The 15349-nt window shown below is 40.5% G+C and overlaps 1 protein-coding gene across 1 annotated transcript in view; it reads right to left on the bottom strand.

Moving 5' to 3' along the window:
• Nucleotides 1-15349, bottom strand: part of VWF (von Willebrand factor) — a 117246-nt gene that overhangs the window by 41312 nt on the left and 60585 nt on the right. Inside the window, exons 27-31 of the mRNA XM_063395388.1 lie at nucleotides 14727-14862; nucleotides 10343-11688; nucleotides 9468-9587; nucleotides 8092-8235; nucleotides 760-903 (exon numbers count right to left, since the gene is read on the bottom strand). Of these exons, the coding sequence (XP_063251458.1) occupies nucleotides 760-903; nucleotides 8092-8235; nucleotides 9468-9587; nucleotides 10343-11688; nucleotides 14727-14862 (1890 nt within the window). The remainder of the gene's footprint in view (nucleotides 1-759; nucleotides 904-8091; nucleotides 8236-9467; nucleotides 9588-10342; nucleotides 11689-14726; nucleotides 14863-15349) is intronic.

Raw genomic sequence — 15349 nt, 5'->3', positions numbered from 1 at the left:
ATTCATGGGCAACAAAACACAGCTGCAGACTTAATGACAACATCTTCACTCTTTTTAAATGGAAAAAAAATCTCAATATGCTGTTTTCTTTCTTCAGTTACATGGCAATTGGATTATTTTCAAACCATTTAATTAAAAATAATGGTTGATAGTTGTTATACAGTCCATGCCTTATTCAATAAGTCCCAGAGCAACCTTCAAACGAAGTCAAAGTTCCTCAGCTGAACACCTGAGGAAGCTGAGGTACAGAAACAACAGCCAGGAAACTCAAAAAATCATCAGGCAGCACACTGATAGCAAAAGTATATTCCTGTAGAGGTCAGTGCAGAATCTGACCAGAACCTCTAATTGTTATTATTATCATTATCTTTATGATTATTTTTATTTCTCAGCAGTATTATTAGAGTGAACCTTTCAAGTTTCACTGTACTGCAACAGTATTGAATTTATGATATCAAACCACATTTCTGTTATCCCTGTCTACCCACAGGATTTCAGAAAATGAAATGCTACTAATTTATGAGTCCAGGGGGAAGCTGTCAGTCTTAAATGCAGATTGGTCCTGAATTTCCCAGTACCTCAAAGGCATCTTCACAGGGCATGTTTTGTTCAGGTCTGTTCCTTACCACAACAGTACGCACAGTAACTCCAGAACTTATATGAACACCTCAGTGTCTTATTTTTCCATCTTTTGTTCTGGCTCACTACTTAAAAAGCAACAACCCTACATATAAATAGTGACAGTGAAAGGAGGTTTACTGTTCACTCTTGCAGAAAGGGCAGCAGCCTCCACAGCGTCTTGCGAGCTCCCCGACACGATGACGATCGCAACCTTTGATGCGCTGGGTCTGCCCCCGTGGGATTCTGACATTGCATTCTGGACCACAAAATCAATGGCATTTCCTAGGAAGAAATGAAGAGAGAAATGAGAGATACAGTAGAACAGTCACAGGAGACTATAAAACTAAATCTTTCATTAGTGTGTTATGCTAGTAGGTAGTGAAAAATATTTATTCTTAAAGGACTCCTAATGTCTGATTTATTGCAGCTACATGAAAGACTTCAGCTGTTAAAAACCTTCCACTATTTATTATGACATCCAAACACAGAAGAACCATCCTTAACTCCATCCCTAGACCATCCCAGTCTCTGCAGTGATGGGAATTTTTTTCCCTGTCCTTAGCCACGATAGTTACCTTTCCCAGAAGTATTGCCATCCCTAAAGGATAGCAGATATTGTGGAGATTGTATTCCTGCTTCCAACTGCCGAGCAACACTGACATCCAGTGGCGAGCTGATTCACAGCTTGGCATCGTCATGAGCTGTTCACACAACTTGTTCTCACTCCTATAAAAGATCTAGTGCTTCCCTAATTTCATCGACTTTGTCTACAGGTGTGAAAAGCCTATCTTGCCTCCACACTACCAGAAACTTCTCTGAAATTTAAATTCTATGTAATCCATAATACAACTGGGTGATCCATATTAAAACAAAAACAAAACAAAATACCCCACACAAAACCCCACAAAACTTGCAAAGAAATTCTACCTGAGCTACCAGATCAGAAACTGACTTAAAAGGGAAGCTGCTGCCCCTTCATTTAACATCTGTGAACACTCAGGCAAATTTTTGTTGATAATTATGACCTCAGCAAGAGAGTACTTTGTTAATACTTGCATTTACACATGTATTTGCACAAATATTTACACTGGGAATCATGATATGCATCGTTCTTAAAAGCTCCTTTGGGCTTGGAAGTTATCAGGTCAGGAAGCAGAAATGAAACCGGGTGACTGATGTGACATTTGGGGCAAACAGTAACTGGTGAATAATAAACACTTGAAAGAGTATTTCCTCTGAGTAATCTGCAATAGCTGTGGAGCAAAAATAGGTTTGCTTGAGGAATTCACTGTACAATTTATAATAACAAATGCATTTGTAAAACACTGGAAGTCAGCCTGTAGTTAATTCACCAGCACAGTACACCTTAGCACGCCTCAACATTTTTGTACACTTGATGTCTTCTTGCACCATATCACTCACACCTTTTCAGTGATAGAAGCAAAAGTCCTTTTACCAAGCTGCTGCAAGCATAGACAAACTTTAGGAATCTCATTCAGCCCTGATTACTAATAAGACTTGGAGAGTGAGGATTGTTCAGCTTGGAGAAGGCTCCAGGGAGACTTCACTGCAGCCTTACAGTATTTAAAGGGAGCTTATAAAAAAGGATGAGAGCAACTTATTATAGTGGCAGGTAGGGATAGGACAAGGGCAACCATTTTAAACTAAAACACAAGAGATTTATATTTGATGTGATGAAGAAATTTTTTATTCAGAGGGTCTTGAGGCACCAGTGGAACAGGCTGCCCTGGGAGGCTGCGGCTGCCCCATCCCTGAAAGAGTTCCAGGCCAGGTTGGACAGGGCTCTGAGCAACCTGGGATAGTGGAAGGTACCCTGTCCCTGGCAGGGAGGTGGCATGAGATGATCTTTAAGGTCTGTTTCAGACCAAACTATTCAGTGACTCAATAACATAGCAACAGCAGCTGGATATTCAGTGAAAGCCTCAATATTTTGAAAGTTTTTTCTACCTGCAACAAAACACATTTTAAAACACCATTATTAGCTGGGTGATGGGGATTCCATCCCACAAAGTACTATTCCTAACCACAAAAAATAACTAATCTCATGTTATTAACTCATGTCCTACACAGCTGTCCCACAATCCTTTCTACAAATGGTTTTGTCTGTCAAGTTCAATATTAGATACAGAATGGCACATGAGCTAGAAATAATGAAAGATAAAACAAAACACAGCAAATAAATACGAATATATTCAAACTCCCTGAGATTGCTCTAGGATGGTCACTGTGCCAGAAGATTGAGTCATTTCCCTTTGGTCCTACAAATAATTACCAAAAATGTATTTCAGTTTTTAACTTTTAAATATATTTTAGGTTAAACTTTTGCACAGTAAGAATCACAAATGATTTTTCATTCATTTGTGAAAAGCACTTGAAGTTTCTGTATTTGTTTTCTCTAATGACCCTTTGATTTTTGTGTGGTTGCTGTGGTCAGCAGACACTCCAGCTCCATTTTTCTCCTCACATTAATTTTAAAAATGTCCAGAAACTCCATACAGATTTGCAAACCGAAAAAAAAAATCCATTATTTTTATAATTTCTCATAAAGAAATCAAATACCATTGTAATAGAACCAGTGACTATTTCAAAGGCCCCAAAAGCGATTACTCAATTTAATGCATGGAAAATTTGGTTTGGCATAGCAAAAACTCTTTGGATTTCTCCCTTTATTTTGAAGCCAGCTCTAGAGGAAAGAGCCAGGTGTCTGAAGACACAATCAAACGAACACTTTTGTCCTGCTAGAGGGATTCAGAAAGTCCTCATCCCAAGCTGGAAGCTGTCACTTCTCAGCTCTTCGTCTCTCCATCTCATCACAGAGGGCAATACCGAATCTCTCAGAGGCCACAAGAAAAACTCTTCACTGCTAAAATCAACCAACTTGAACATCTTCATACTCTGAGACTGCAACACAACAGAAACCTGACATTTTCATACCAGTAAAGGAAATGCAAGTATTTACACTGAATTAAAAAACACCATGCACAAGGCTTTATTGAGACTGAAAAGAGCATTCACAGTATGGAAACATACAGACAATCCCAGACTGATTTGTGTTGGAAAGGGCCTTAGAGATCATCCAGTTCCAGCTCCCCTGCCATGGGCAGAAATATATTCCTCTAGCCCAGGCTGTTTTCAGCCATTTTAGCCCTTCCCTCAGCCCACCAAAGGTGGTGAGCCCCAGCAGCCATCCAGCTCAGTCAGTAGGGTATGACTGCCACTCATTGGGCATGTCCAGGGAAAAAAATGCAAAGAGATAAAAAGGAAAAACAAAAAACCCACTTAAACCACACAGGCTACTTTAGGAAAGACAGACCAATCATTCCAAGCACAGAACAGCACCCCCATCCTTCAATGCTCATACTTGGAATAATCATGAAATAATGACTATGAACATTTGATGCTGAAATTCTGAGAGTCTGAAAAAGCTTTTTGAGAACCTTTTCCTGGTTGACTTGACACCTGATGGATTTTAAAGTCAGACTTGTATTCTGAAGTAACAACTCAGAATGGTTCACACAGAGTTTCCTGCAAGGACTGCAAGTTGATTAAATGGATCATTATTAAATGAATAAACAAGCTTTAGGGACAAAACACAATCTGTTGAATAGGGTTGGAGGTGTTTACTAGGAGTCTACAGGGAATTACACTAGATTCTCCCTTATTGAATAGTTTCATTAATGATTTGGATGGAAGAGCTAAAATGTGTAAAAAGGCATGTTAATCTAAATCAAATATTGGATTGGGAGCAATCATGGACATCATGGAATTAACTGAATGAGCACAAGATGCCCTAGAAATATTTGAAATATATCCAAGGAATAAAAATTAAGATTCATCCCAGAATTAGCCAATCTGGAGCACAGAGACATTTAATATTTTGGTGGATGCCTCAGGGAAAGCAAAAACTTCCTAAGAGCAACCTTTGCAATTATTGTCTTTAGTTTTGTCTGAAACAAGGAATTAAACATAAAGCCCCTTGAGGTTCTGTGGAGTTGTGACAGACGGGGGATTCCAATCAGATGGAGGTTCCTGCTGGGAACTTGTGAATCTGTGCTTTAAGTGGCCTCAGTGGTTTCTTTAACATTTCTGTAACATCTTGACCACAAAAGGTACCACAAGAGATCTTAATCACCCACAAGTCCTGAAAGCTGCCTGGGAAAGAAACAAAAATGGAATGGTTCCTCAGCACCTGAAGTGATACAGAAGCAGCCAGCACTGTCTGGATGGTGGGTATTCCAGACTGCAACTATTTAACCAAGGCCTTGTCTAACCAGGAACAACTCCCTGCGATGACAATCACAGAATCACAAAACCACAAAACATTTTGGGTTAGAAGAGACCTTAATCTCTTAATCCAACCCCCTTGCCATGGGCAGGGACATCTTCCACTAGACTAGGTCCTGAATCCTGAAGCTGGTCTTTGTATCTTAATTTAGGCTCTTCACTTGGCACTCAACTGGGATTTTTCACTGAAAATAGAAGATTATTTTAATTTTGAAACCAATCAACTATTGAAAACTAATCCCACAGTGCTTTAACTGGTCAGTTCCTGGCACATGAATATTGATATTGTGGCATTAACACACATTGATTAACATGTGCTGAACTTTTCATGAGCAGCACAAACCTTTTAGTCCAATTCCACTGAATGGAACAGGCCACAAAACTTCTCCTCTGCTTTCCTGTCTCTGCAGGTCACAAAACCTGCATTTCTCTTACCACCAAGGGCTTCTGATGAGCCCAGGCTCCACCAGGAGCTCATTCAACTCACAAACCTTGTAAGAAATGAACTAGAAAAAAAAAAAAAAAAAGCAAACAAAAAACCCTTGAAGGGCAGTGAATTAAAACAGCTCAGGGAAGATATTAGTGGCACCCAAAACTGGTCTTAAAAAGGAGCTGGCATCACCAGTTCAGCTATATTTGTGGGGAACAAGTGAAAGTCTCTGCCAGTGGGTGGGAGCCCTCTGATCACGACAGCTGCTGGCCTTGGGTGACAAGGGGCAAGATTTTGGAAATTCAGTATGGAGTGCATCACTGGGGGACAGAGATGAATAAGGAAAATGCTATGGAGAGGGTCTTTGCTTCCAAAACCACAGGGGAGGTTTACGAGACAGACATTTATATCTTCTTAATCCCCACAGCAAAGCTGAATGCTGCTAATCAAATATATTAATAACGATGGAAAGTTGGAGGAAAATATAAATTTAAGATTTTTTTTCCCTTGGGGGGGGATATTTCTTTCTCTAAAGATGCTTTTATACAGCTGAGCCACATAGAACATATTTCCTCCAAATTTTGAGACTGAGGCAGGAAAATAGCCTAAATGAGTGACTTTTACTAGTACTATAAGGAAGCAAAATAATGTTTTTATAAAGTGTTAAGCAGTATTTACTGTAGGGATTGCTCAATCTGCTCCCTGTGACTCTCCTAAACACCCACAAATGCTGAACAGAGACACATTTACGTGATTCTCAGTTCTCCTGCACACATAACTTTAGTGTTTAGTTAGTTTCCTTCTTTTTTTTTTTTCAGTTGTTTTTTTTTTTGTGAAGTTGTACACGATTTCATGGTGTCTGAATAGCCCCAGAGCTGCTTCTTGATAGGTTACTTGAGCCAAAATTTGCCTGATGTTATTGAATGGCCCCACTGCACAAGTATGGGAAAGATTTGTGGTATAGGCTGCTCTTTTCTTGTTCTTTCTATGCCCTCACATACTCAGTAGTTTTTCATTACTGCTTACTACTAAAATCTCTCTCTCCTGGAGTTTCCTTATGGCTAAAGGATGCAGGAAAGGGAATGCTTTCTACAGTAAGACTTCTGCAGCAGCAGCAACAATTGCCCTCTGCACATAATCACATTTTGAACCGAAATAGCATGATTTGGATCAACAAAGATGGAGCAAAGATTTCATTGAATTGTTCTTCTACCATAGGGCAGCCAGTGCAAATAAGAAGAAACAGATCTGCTCTGATAGCAATGATATTTTTTAATGGGTAAATTCAGATCAAGCAAAGGCTAGAAAAGATTTCCTAAGAAAATGCAGTGTCCAGACTGGGCCATCTACACTTGTCAAGCAACCTCTGCATTTCCTGAGGCCCAAGCACAGACAGAAGGGCCTGAGTGACCCTGCACTTCCTGGGAATGCTGCCTCCTGCACAGGCAGCCACATTGACACAAGGTGCAGAGCAGCACCAAGTGACTTATTTTCATGACTTCATTAGGAGGAACTACTTCTACTCCGTTCCACTTTGGTTCATTATATCACATCCCCAATCATGGTCTCTGAGAATTTCCAATGAGACATAAACAGACCACTAACAAGGATGTTATGTGGCTGCCTCTCCCATTTCATTTCCCAAAGGTTGTGTTTGCTCTGTTTATCCTGCAGTTCCGTGTGGCTTTCTCTACACATTACATAGAAGACTTCACAAAACTTATCTATCTGTATGCAACAATTTATCCCACAACGAGCCTACAGAAGTCTCATCAGCCATCTGGTATTTTTATTTCTCCAGGCTGAGAAAGCAATCAGGGCTAATCCTCCTGCGAACCGTGGAAGTCAGGTTTTATTTTGCACTTTTCTGTACAAATAACTCTTTATAATCCAAAGACCCCAAAAATCTGTGTACGCCTCTACTCTTACAGGAACCTGATGTTAAGTGGTTGCCAGAGAAAATGTAGTTCCAATCCAGAAGAACAAAATTCTTGGGGTATCTGGTGAAAGAGGCTGTAGGACAACCATTTTTTGCTGAACCTGAAACTAGTATTTGTGTGTGCACCAAGTTTCCACAGACCCAGTGGGAAATCTCTGATGGTTTAGCACATGCAAATTGAAGTGGACTTGTCTGTCTGGAACAGAAAATGGCATTTCACAAGTAACTCTTCAAGTAAGCTGAAGTGTTGCCTTAGGCAATCTGTGTTCCCTGCTCCCTGGCACCATCCCCAGTCTTGTGCCAGCCCAAGTCCCTGTGGAACCAGCATGGCAACTTGGATGAGGGAAGTGAACCACACAGAATATAACTCTTGTTTTGCCATTTTTCAACCAGATGGGTTACACTGGCTCAGCACAACTATCTGGCAAGGGTAGCTCCTGAAGTCAGCATGAGCAGTTCTGCTCCTAAATGCCTCATCAACTAACCAGCATGGAAAGGTTAATGATCAAAGTCTTGACTTTTTAATTATGCTTCGCTTGCTTGAAGGATAATGAATGCAAACCCTGAGCATTACTTCAAGGCTTCTTTCCATAATACATTAAAGACAAACCATAATTTGTGTAACCTATGAATACATTTTAATAGACAACATAGAACCATAACAGGACGTTGAACCTTAACAAGAAATGCCACCACAATGACATAAATTGTTGCTTGTAGCCAGCCTGCATTTAGCATTCCTCTAGGGCTTTGTTCCCCGCCTTGTTTAAACATCAGTATTCACAAAATCACTCACCTAGTCTGGTAGGACCTTGCTCCCTTTGTTGAATGGACTGCACCATCTCTACAAGCCTGTCAGTCTCTTGAGGCATGTTCCATGAAATTTCTAGATTGTTTTCCCTGGCATATTGGAGAACTGACACATGAATTGAAGAATTGCCTGAAGCAGAAAATAAACACTTTAGGCAGTGGATGTGAATGTCTTAAAATAAATCTAAAGGAGACGTTAGCATTGTGATTTACATTAGGCACAAATGAACAGTGGTTTTACATCAGAGTGTGAAAAGACCAAAACTGAACTATTCCCTGGTGAAAAAATATGCAAGTACTGCTGGAAACAGTTGTTTTTCTCTCAGGAGTCAGCATGCAGTATTTTATCCCAGATCAATATGACAGTGACTGGAGAATTTCATTTTATTGATCTCTATTCAGTATTATTCCTTTTCCATTTTAAAATTGTCTAAACACCCCTCTTGTTTGTTTTGTTTAAATGTGCACCTTTTTTTGCACAAGTGGTAGATTGATGCCCCATTTGTCAGATGGGCCAAGCTCCCTGGATAATTTCATGCCCAGTTCCCTCTCTCATATGGCTCTGGAGTAACGTGCATGGGACAAAGTGAATCCAGAGAGCCTGAACTGTGAAGGGGAATGAAGAGAAATTCCAAATTATGCTCCTCTCTGACATCCTGATTATACATTATGTAAGAAGTACAAAAACTATTGACAAAGCATTTATATAGATAGTTAAAAATACCAGATTTGAAGAATTGAACTAGGCGATATGTTGTTTATAGTGATTGCCTGTACTTCTCTTTATGGCCTCCTATTGAAGGTATTTATGTACAAAGCACAATGAGTCTTTATCAATGCATTGTAAAACATGTATGAACACTATAAATATCATAGCAGTTGCTCCATGGAAATGGTTTAATGCTGGATCAAAAAATACAATTCTATTTTTTTTTCAAAAATCCATATTTGTTAAATACTGCTTGGATCCTGTGTAGGATGGACATCCAATGGACTTGTTACAACCCACACGATGTCTTAAACTGCTCCCTGTGCCACATGATCCCTTCATGTACGTGCAGGATACAAGACATTCTGCCAGGGGAGCTGCACTGATAATGAAAGATAAGGAATGGCCTTATCAGAGGTGTATCCCCCATCAGTACACACTCTGTAAGTACAGTGAGCCCAGCGCTCCCAGAAAGCATCAGCCATCCCACATGGGTCAGGACATAAACACTGAGCAGTCAGTGTTTTGAGGGGCTGGAACGAGTAATTTGAAAATAAGAACTGAAAAACCTCCACTGAGAAGCTGGTTTGTCCCCTACAAGCAAAAGAAGAAAAACCATCTTTCTGTGTTTGAGCTGAAAGGCCAATACATACCGACAACAACACTTTCAATGAACGCCCGCACAAAGTTTTTCATTTCCTCAAACTCCGATGCTCCAATATTGGAACTTCCATCCAGAAGAAACATGATGTCCATGGGTTTGTTGCACAACTCTGAGGGTGAATGGGGGAGAGAAAGAAGTTATTTTATATATAATGACCAAAAGTGGCATCTGCTAATGTGGTAGGGAGCAGAAAGGGAAGGTCCAGTCGTATTTTGGAAAACAAAGCAGTATAATGACCAGTTGAAACAATAAATGATGCCCCTTTATTGAAAGCCTTGAGATTCATATCCAGTGGGATACTTGGATATTTCAGTTCCTGATTTCTACCGATTTTGTTTTACTCTCACGGGACTAAAACAAAAAATAACAGCAGATGACAATAGCAACAACAAACCCAACCCAAACCAAGAACAAAACAAAAATTAAAAAAAAAACAGAATACCCGCCTCACCCCTAAGCAAACAAAAGCAAAAAAAGTATGTGAAAAACCCAAAAATGTCTCTTCAAAAAATAGGAAGTATAGTTTTTACATTATTTCAAACAAAGAAGAATAATAATAAAGACAGGAGAATGTTTTTTCTTCTAGCACTCTCCAACCTGTATGAAAGCTGCCGTACGTTGCTGACAAAAGGAAACAAAGACTTTGAGCCTACAGAAAACAGAGTGCAGGACTCGGCTCAGTTCTGCAGGACTGGGGCAGCATCCCTAGCCTCCAGAGAAGATAAACAGTCCTTCCTTGGCGTTATGACAGCCAGACACCAAACCAGATAAGGCAACCCTTCAAATTTCAGTGATGCACAGGGTAAATGGAGGAGACCCAACAGAGGAAAGAAGAAATCACACAGAAAATTCGTCCAATCTTACCTGTGATTTCAGTCCAAAATCTCATCCCACGAGAGCAGCACGACTGCAGCACTAATTCAGGTGCCTCTTCAATAAGCCTGTTGTAACTATTCAAGATAATTGGGTCATTAGGCTGGCTGATCTTTCTGAGCTCTTGGATATTAGCACTGGGGGTTATGCCTATGGGAATAACATTTATGCTCCTGGGAGGTCGTGTGATAACATCAGTGGAAGGACTGGATGACACCATATATACCAAGTGAGGAACATCATGCCTGCCCCCATTCACTGATGTAAATGTGTGCTTGGAAATATAATCGAGGGCATTGCCAGTGTTGGTAGCCCTCCCTCCCTGGTAGGGTATACTCCTCACTTTCTCAATAATGTTTTCCTTTGACTGTGTTTCCCTGAAGGAATACTCCAGACTGACAGTCTCTGAATACTGCATGACAGTAACGTGAATGTTTTCCTGTCCCACGTCCATTTCTGTGACCACATTCTCAATGAACTTCTTGACTTTATTGAAATTTTCCTCCCCGACATTGTCAGATCCTTCCACAATAAAGGCAATATCCAGCCTGTTGGGAAGAGAATTTTCTGAAAGAGGTGGTGGGGTTGTGACTCCCAAAGGGGGAAATATGACACTGGACATAGCTGGAGCAGATGTAGCTGGTAACAGAAGACTTTCTTCAGGTCCAAGATCACACAGGTGATCAATGAGGAAATCTCTCTGATCTGTTAGCTCCAACACATTGCTCACTAGGAAGGCTCTGCTATCTGGAAACATCTTTGCCATGAACTTGACTTGCTCCACATTGATGTGTGGCCCAATCCCCACAGGCATTACTGTGATATCTCTATTCTTCAAAAACCCAAGCATGTCACGGATTTTTTTTTGAGACTTGCTTGCTATAAATATCACTGCAATTTTGGCAGCATTGGTCCTTTCTGCTTTTCCAAACACATGCAATGCAGTGTATTTTAAGACTTCATAGACAGATGCTTCTTTATCACCTGTGTATTTTATGTTCTGGACAATTCTTCTCATCTGGGAATTTGTTTTGATATCTTTAAGGTTAAGATAGATGGTGGGACCAGCCCTATACACCAGAATTGACACTCGGATTTTTTTCTGGGAGATGTGGAGTTTTTTCATCACACCAACTATGAAAGTCTTCAGCTGCTCAAAGTCCTCCTCTGAGAGTTTATTGGAGCCATCAATCAGGAAGGCCAAGTCCATCATCTTGCTGCATGAGTATGCACTGGCTGGCAGCTCAATGTCCTCCTCTGGAACAGGTGTTGTCAGAGTTAGGGTGTTGTCCATGGGCTCACAGTCCACACAGGTTAAGTTCTTCCCTTCGCACAGACTACAAAAATCATCAAATTTAACTGTAAAAAGCAGTGCTTATAACAACAAGTCACCCACACATTATAAGAGAATGCCAACACAAAACCAAATACCTCAAAACCACAATGAAACCAAAATGTGATGTGAATAATTTTTTTCCCCCACCCCAATGCCCCACAACTTCCCACATGGTATTGTATGCCTAAATCCCCTATGCTCACAGATGTTTGTTTAGATCCAGGAAACATGACCAACTACGGTGTGTTTGTCAGAGAAAACTCCTCAGAAGAGTCTTTGGCAGAAGGGGTAAAATCTGTGTCTGGAAACTGTTTAGGAACCACTGAGCATCAGCAGTACAGCAATCTACAGGCCACTGGTGGACTGAGTTGGCTGATGTGGTTTGCTTCACAAGGAACTAAAACATGGGGCAAACCACAGGCAGCTAACACCAAGTAAAATCCTAGAGCAGGAGAGAGATTTTACCTCTGATATGACTCGGCAAACCCTCTGCAGGGGCCAGGTTTACACAGATTTTAACCTTACTGAAATCAACAATCTTTTTTCTGCCTCTAATGTGCTCTACATTCCTGGTGGGGTTTTTTTTCCTGACTTAATTTTGATTTGGACACAGCTTGGACACACGTTCATCCTCTGCTGTTTCTTATGTCTCTCTTACCTTCCTATTTATCATGATTTCTTTTTCAGTTTCTCATATTAAATGCTTTATTTCAACCATAGATATCATCTCTTTTTAGTCCCATGTCTTCTCTCACCATTTGTACTCACCTCCATTAATATATTTCCCTTCCCTTTTCCACCTCAGCTCCCAATTTTGTTTCCCTCCCCTACCTCTGCCTGTTCCACTATTCATCCTTCTGCATCACCATGAGCTTTTTCACCTCTGTGACCCTCCACCTTTTATAAACTCATTTATAATTCATCCATCTTTAGCAAGTCTTTAACACTTCTACCCTTCTAATTCCTGGCTGCATGTTGCTCTTTACTTCCTAGAATCACAGAGGGGTTTGGACTGGAAGAAATCTTTAAAGTTTCTAGTCCAACTTTCCTGCAATGAGCTGGGACATCTTCAACCAGATCATGTTGCTCAGAGCCATGTCCAGCCTGACCTTAAGTATTTCCAGGAATGGGACATCCACCACCTCTCTGGGCAACCTGTGCCAGTGTTTTACCAACCCCTTTGTAAAAATCTTCTTGATTATATCCCATATAAATTGAACATCCTTCAGCTTAAACCTTAATCACCCCTTGTTCTGCCCCAACTGGCCCTGCTAAAAACTTTGTACCCATCTTCCTCATAGGCTGACGAACTGAAAGGTCACAAAGAGATCTCCCCAGAGCCTTCTCTTCTCCATCCTGAACAATCCCATCTCTCTCTGCCTTTCCTCACAGGAGAGTTGTCCCAGCCCTCTGATCAGCTTAGCTCCTCAGAGAAAAGAACGTGACTGCTGACTGCACTCAGGCACAGGGTGGAACAGAACCAGTCCATATATTCTCCTTGTCTTACTGGACAGTCCAAGGAATAGTGTAAGAAAAGGTTATAAAAGAGCAACCACGAAAAAATGCTTGTTTTCACTGCCAGAGAAAATCCAGGATGTACAAACTACATGAGTCAATACTGGAAGAGGGTGCCATTTTCCAGGAAAATGCTTCATGTGTGTTGTCTTCACTTAAGTTCTTTGAATTTAAGTGTTATGTTCTTTTCAAGCTCATTTTAGTGTCTTCCTAATTGCAGAATGCACAGCCACTTTTGGCATTAACATACAGCAACATAAGATTTATTACTCTAATCCTAATATGAATGAGACTCTTCTGGTTTCCAATTTCCTTTGGATGTTTGCTGTGAAGTTCATTTTTGTGTAATATTTTCTATTGTTTGTACAGATGGTGTAGGCATCTAAATTAGGTGACAGCTATGCAAAAGGATGTTTCCCTAGTGAGGTAAGTTTTCCTAATGTTCTGAAATCTTTTGTGAGCAGCAGCCAGTGTATCAACATTTAAGATAAATTATTATTAAGAATTACAAAATTAGAGAGCAGAGACTCATTTAAGACGACTCTTTTTTGACCTTTTGGTGGAATTCAGGGCTCTTCACGTATATTGTTAAAAAGTATGTATTTAATTGATCATCCAAACAGTCTCATGCCCTGGGTTTATAGCTCAGTTGCACACTAGCCCTGGCTAGAGACCAGGAATTGTAAATTTGTACCCATTCTGAGCTTCTATGAGCTTCAGGTTTGGAGCTAAGGTGTTGGCCTGGGCTAATAGCTGCTGCAGTTTTACAACTCAGTTTCCATTAAATCTGATCAATTTATAAGTTGGAAAACTCTCTTTTATTCCCGGCATTATAAGTCACTAGTGAAAATATCCATCCATGGTCCAGACATCCAGAGAATGACAAATTTTCATAATATGCCACAGGGCACTAAACAAAATGCAAACAAACATTGCAGCTGAAGGTCCTCATCCTGCACGGTGCACATCATCACAGTCCCTGCCATTCATTTCAACCTATTTGGCAACACCTGTATGCAGGATCAGAGCATGGGAATCGCCTTAATAGCTCTTGGAAATTGGTTTTCCAGTAATGGGACACAATTCCAACTGCTAACAATCTCAGCAAGTTCTAGACTGAGTGCACATTCAGACCTTGCACTACACACAGGAATTTTTTAGCGCTGGCAGAAGGAAGGAGTCTGACAGCTTTACTGATGTTGAATCACACATTGCACAAAAAGAAGTGGAACATCTGAAGCCAGTAAGGCCACCTAGACATGGGAGAAGGCCTTTTTTGAAAGGAATTTATGGATTTCACTTGCTTCAATTCAGCTGACAACCTATAATCCCTACTACTGTCACTGAAAAACTTCAGCTATGGGTCCTCTGTGAAGGGCTATTGACATAAAAGATGGTTTCCAAGTTTCTTTTTGAGTGGTATTTAAAATTACATCTATAAACTTATTCATGAGGATGTTCTTCATCCCTGACCCTTCGTCCTACACAAGAGGGATGCTGGTTCCCTGCACAACTCCATCATACCAAGATTGACAGTGCTGTGGATCATCTCTGTTCAAAACCACTCTCTTTCCATGTGGGATCCTTTCATCTCCAACTGCACACACGGGACAGTCTTCTGGACTGACACAATCCAGGGACAGCTCATCAAGTATTTTCCCTGTTTCAAAAGAGCAGACCAGCATAAAGACGCCAGTTGTCATGAACTATAAAACTAATCATGGTGTTAAAAACAAAACAGTGCTTCTGAGGTGGGCTCAAACCTCCTGAATACTCTGCTTGGTGTTGTGTCTACTGACACAGAGAAGTATCTCCTTCCCTCATGATGGCTTTTATTTAGATATTGAAAGCACCTAACCCAGAGTATAACTTGCAACAGCCAGCACCACACAGAAGGTAAATATATCTTTATAACAAAGCATGGAAGACATCAGGATATTGGTAAAAACAGGGGGAAATGGCATTTTCCATTTTACATGTATATTATTTATTTCTCCTCCTATCCTTTACCTTGTTCTGATCAGAAATACCAGGGCCCAGAATAGCTACTCGGGGTCTTAAAATACCGTATTTGCTTCCCTTCCTCTCTTTTTTTTTTCCCCTGTTTCATATTTTCCATATTTTTTTCCTTTCCCTTTTCTGCTAGG

This window comes from Prinia subflava, chromosome 4 (genome assembly GCF_021018805.1).
Source record: "Prinia subflava isolate CZ2003 ecotype Zambia chromosome 4, Cam_Psub_1.2, whole genome shotgun sequence".
Taxonomy (NCBI): domain Eukaryota; kingdom Metazoa; phylum Chordata; class Aves; order Passeriformes; family Cisticolidae; genus Prinia; species Prinia subflava.
This window is presented reverse-complemented; position numbering and strand designations above follow the sequence as displayed.